This window comes from Triticum urartu, chromosome 6 (assembly GCF_003073215.2).
Source record: "Triticum urartu cultivar G1812 chromosome 6, Tu2.1, whole genome shotgun sequence".
NCBI lineage: Eukaryota > Viridiplantae > Streptophyta > Magnoliopsida > Poales > Poaceae > Triticum > Triticum urartu.
The window spans coordinates 189,868,887-189,874,022 of NC_053027.1; the positions used below are offsets into that span (position 1 = coordinate 189,868,887).

Below are 5,136 nucleotides of genomic sequence, written 5' to 3' on the forward strand. Positions count from 1 at the left end.
ACAGCTAGCTTCCCGCGCCGTGCTCTCTCTCTCTCGCCGTGGTCACTGCCGTGCTCTCTGTTGCCGTGGTCACCGCCGCTGTCGCCCGCTTATGTAGCACACCCGCCAACGGCTCTCTGCTTCAACGGCTCTCTGCTGGGTCCCACAAGCCACGCGTGCAACGGTCTGAATAAAATTGGCCGTTTCTGCCGCCTGGTCCCACCTGTAAGGGCCGAGTCAAAAGGTTGACCTGACAGAGACGGCAGAGTTCACGGAACGAGTCGGTGCGCACAGGCTAGAGGCAAAACTGAGCACAATTCGTATCTGAGGGCAAAACTGAGTACATTAACACCACTAAGGGTAAAAGGATAATTAACCCAATTAGAAAATGTCACTTCCATTATCACAACAGGCAATGGTGAGTTGGCAAGTAACTCCAAATCCCCAATGACGCCAAGCCAACTACCAACACTAAAGTCGACTCTTGTACTGCTGTACTCAGCAACAATATTTGGATGGAGTGACCCGGCTTATTTGTCCCATACCCCCTCGAGCGATGCATGCTCTCTTCACAAGAAGTGACCATCTGGGAGCTCACTCTACGCCCTCATGAACACCATGGCCGTGCAGCAAGTCGCATGCTACCTCCTCTGCATCGTCCTGACTCTGCTTCTCCCTCCGCTGCTCCTCAAGCTCGTGAAACGTGGCGGCAACAATAGCCTCAACCTGCCGCCGGGCCCGTGGAAGCTGCCGGTGATCGGCAACCTCCACCAGGTCGCGCGCGGCGGGCCGCTGGTCCACCGCACCATGGCCAACCTCGCGCGCCGGCTCGACGCGCCGCTCATGTGCCTGCAGCTTGGCGAGCTCCGCGTCGTCGTGGCCTCGTCCGCCGACGCCGCCCGGGAGATCATGAAGACGCAGGACGCCACCTTCGCGACGCGCCCCTGGAACGCCACCACGCGGCTGCTGAGGGCCGATGGCGAGGGCCTCGTGTTCGCGCGCTACGGCGCCCTGTGGCGGCAGCTCCGCAAGCTGTGCGTCGCGGAGCTGCTCAGTGCCCGGCGCGTCCGCTCGTTCCGCCGCGCGAGGGAGGAGGAGGCCCGCCGCCTCGTCGCGGCCGTCGCCGAGTCGGCGTCCTCGGGCCAGGCCGTGAACATCAGCGAGCGGATCGCCACGGTCGTGGCGGACTCGACGATGCGCGCCATGATCGGAGACAGGTTCGAGAGGCGGGAGGAGTTTCTGGAGGAGCTGGCGGAGATCATCAAGGTCGGCGCGGGGTTCAGCCTGGACGACATGTTCCCGTCGTGGAGGCTCGCGAGCGCCGTCGGCGGCATGGCGCGCCGCGCGGAGCTTAACCACCGCAAGACGTACGAGCTCATGGACTGCGTCTTCCGGCAGCACCGGCAGCTGAGAGAGGCCGTAGCTGAAGGCACCATCAAGGAAGAGGAGGAAGACCTTGTGGACGTGCTCCTTAGGATACAGAAGGAAGGCGGCCTCGAGGTGCCTCTCACCACGGGAAACATCAAAGCCGTCATCCTTGTAAGTCCCATTTTACTACTGTCACCATTTGTATGGGAACTAAAAGTGGTCATATCATATCTCTAATCCAACGATTCTCACTAACAAGTCACAAGTCACTCCATATATCTCCTTTCTACAAACCAGAAACTAACATTTCACTGAACTTTCGTACCCTAAAGAACACAATTTTGGACATCATGATTTGCAACATTCATTGAGATTTTCAGCAAGTTTCTGGCGATCGAGAATTAGCAAAAGTGCCGACTATTTCCTGGGAATCATAGTTAAAATCTCAGTCATATTTTAAAGCAAACGGTCCTAATAAACAAGTCATTCCATATAGTATTCATAATCTACAAACCAGAAATTGAACTAACATTTCAGTTAAGTTGCACACATACAAAGATTACAATTTCAGACTTTATAAGAATGTGCAACGTGGCCCAGATTTTCAAGAATTTGTACCGAGGATTAGCAAAACTGAAACTACTATTTCTGAGAAATTGATTTACTTCATGCACTACGTTTTTTCCTAAAGCTGGTGGATAAGTTGTGCATTGGCATACAGGACCTCTTCAACGCCGGGAGCGAGACGTCAGCGAATACACTCCAATGGGCCATGTCAGAGCTAATGAGGAACCCACCAGTGATGCACAAGGCACAAGTCGAGCTGCGGAATAGCCTCCAAGGGAAATCAACGGTGACCGAGGATGACCTGGCTGGCCTAAAGTACCTAAAGCTCGTCATCAAGGAAACCCTGAGGCTGCACACGGTGTTGCCACTGCTTCTCCCGAGGGAGTGCCGGGAGACGTGCAATGTCATGGGGTACGACGTGCCCAAGGGCACCACCGTGTTCGTGAACGCATGGGCGATCAGCAGGGACCCAAAGCACTGGGATCACCCGGAGAAGTTCAAGCCGGAGCGATTTGAGAGCACCACGGTTGACTTCAAGGGCACCGACTTTGAGTTTCTTCCGTTTGGTGCTGGGCGGAGGATATGCCCGGGCATCACGTTTGCGCAGGCCAATATGGAGATTGTGCTCGCCACACTATTGTACCACTTCGACTGGAAACTCCCTGGCAAGGCCATGCCCGGCGAGCTGGATATGGCGGAGGAGATGGGCATCTCGGTCCGAAGGAAGAACGATCTTTACCTGTGTCCGGTTGTCCGTGTTAATCCATGTGCTCTTGCATAGCTGCTTTACTTATCGCACCAGTAGCTACCGGTCTATGCTATGCTTATGTAAGAAGTCACCCATTTGGACTATAAATGGATGTAAGCAACCGGTGTGACTATGTATGAAAAAATGTCCATTAATTTGGGGACTTAATAAAGGAGTGGAAAGTTGGAGCTGGAGCAAATCTCCCTTTGTTTTCTTTTTTTCTCAACCATGTTTGTAAAAATGTCCATTAATGTAGCGACTTAATAAAGGAGAAAGAAAGTGTAATGCAAATCAGTTTTCTGGGTGCTTTCTGTATGGGTATGTACTAACTGTTACATGGTCTGTGTGATATATCAAGGCCATTGAAACTTTGATTGAAAATGAGTTGTCAAAATTTTCCAAAACCGCAGAAGGTAAAGAATCATCTTACATGATCTTGTTGTGTTCTCTTGACTGGAAGTAGTACCGTCCTGTTAAACTTGGAGATGATTTCCTTGGTGTATCACAAATTATCCTACAAGGTTATTCTTTATGGCCAAAAATATTTTTATCCGAAGCTTTGGCATATTTTTTTGGAAAAGGGGGACTTCCCCGGCCTCTGCATCGGAAAGATGCATACGGCCACCTTTATTAATCAAGCAAATAGGTTCAACACCAGTCTAAAGTTCTCAAACAAAGCTGCTCACAGAGAGCTAAAGAAGCCAAACAAATGCCATAGCCAGCCGGCAAGATAAAGATAGGAAAACTAATTGCCTATCCTATTACATGACCGCCATCCAAACCGGCTGAACATATCCCGTGCAACCATCTCTCATCGGATAGATCCAGTAACCAAACGCTCCCTAGCCTTTGTCGGAGTGAGTAATGACCACGTACAGATCAAAGCAATGGCTCAGAATATAACCTGCAAAAAATGAGTATTGGATGTTCTGTTAAAGACTAAATCATTTCCGCAATTTCAAATAGCCCATAATAACGCACATACTCCAACACGAATTTGTCTCGCTGTATAGGGCTCAATCATCCCATCCAACCACGTTCCGAATAACGTGTTAATATTCTATGGAGGAGTAATATTAAAGGCTATTGTCACTGACTGCCATAATTTTTTTGCCATAGGACAGTCAAGAAAGAGGTGCTTAATAGTTTCATCTATATCACAAAAGCTACACCGACTAGATCCATTCCACTTTCGTTTAATCAAGTTGTCCTTAGTTAAAATGACTTGTTTATGCACAAACCACATGAACACTTTAACTCTCAAAGGAACTTTGACTTGCCACACATGTTTCGACTTATGGATAGAACTAGAATTAATGACATCCAAGTACATAGATTTAACCGTAAATACTCCATTCCTCGCAAGCTTCCAACATAACCGATCTGGGCGCTGAGAAAGTTGAACCTCCATCAGTCCTCTCACGAGATGGAGCCAAGCGTCCCAACGGTTACCGGCTAAAGCTCTCCTGAAGCTAATATGTAGAGGCGTGGACTGACACACCGTCTGCACGGTCGCATCTCTTCGTTGAACAATACTATAGAGAGAAGGATACTGAACCGCCAATGGCGTATCCCCTAGCCAGGTATCCTCCCAGAATCTTGTAGACGTACCGTTACCGACAACCACCTTGGTTCGGTTAAAGAAGAGCGACTTAACTCGCATCAGGCCTTTCCATAAAGGCGAATATGTTGGTCTCACCGTCACCTGGGATAAGGTCTTGGAATGAAGGTACTTATTACGCAGAATCTGGGCCCAAGTGGCCTTGGTCTCTTGAGAAAGCTTATATAGCCATTTACAGAGGAGACATTTGTTCTTTACCTCCAGATTTTCGATCCCGTGACCCCCTTGGTCCTTAGGTCGACAAATAATGTCCCATCTAGCTAATCTATACTTTCTCTTCAACTCATCGCTTTGCCAGAAGAAACGAGATCGATAGAAATTGAGTCTTTTCCGAACGCCCACTGGTACTTCAAAAAAAGACAGAAGGAACATGGGCATACTGGTGACCACTGAATTAATAAGAACTAACCGGCCTCCATATGACATTAGTTTGCCTTTCCAGCATCCCAATTTCTTCTCAAAGCGATCCTCAATGCACTTCCATTCTCTATTTGTTAGCTTACGGTGATGAATGGGTATACCTAAATATGGAAAAGGTAACGCCCCCAATTCACACTCGAACAGTTGCTTATATGCCTCTTGTTCCTCCTTGGCTCTACCAAAGCAGAACAATTCACTCTTGTGAAAATTAATTTTTAGCCCAGACAACTGTTCGAACAAGCATAACACCAACTTCATGTTTCGCGCCTTCGCCAAGTCATGCTCCATAAAGATGATAGTATCATCAGCGTACTGTAGGACAGATACCCCTCCATCCACTAGATGAGGTACCAGGCTTCCTACCTATCCTGCATCCTTAGCCCTCCCTATTAGAATTGTCAACATGTCAGCTACAATGTTGAACAGAATATGT

General features: G+C 48.9%; 1 protein-coding gene across 1 annotated transcript; it reads left to right on the forward strand.

Annotated features, from left to right (window-relative positions):
* The first annotated feature begins 537 nt into the window (after positions 1-537).
* LOC125515787 (desmethyl-deoxy-podophyllotoxin synthase-like) lies at positions 538-2,932 on the forward strand. Its single transcript, XM_048681286.1, has 2 exons — positions 538-1,518; positions 2,069-2,932. Exons 1-2 carry the CDS (start codon positions 589-591, stop codon positions 2,693-2,695), a joined length of 1,557 nt encoding a protein of 518 aa, XP_048537243.1. The 5' UTR covers positions 538-588; the 3' UTR covers positions 2,696-2,932.
* Positions 2,933-5,136: the final 2,204 nt, after the last annotated feature.

Excerpts from the sequence above, each read along its gene's own strand:
- LOC125515787 (XM_048681286.1), top strand. The coding sequence starts at position 589 with ATGAACACCATGGCCGTGCAGCAAGTCGCATGCTACCTCCTCTGCATC. Across the intron at positions 1,519-2,068 it reads ACATCAAAGCCGTCATCCTT|GACCTCTTCAACGCCGGGAG; the intron begins GTAAGTCCCATT and ends ATTGGCATACAG.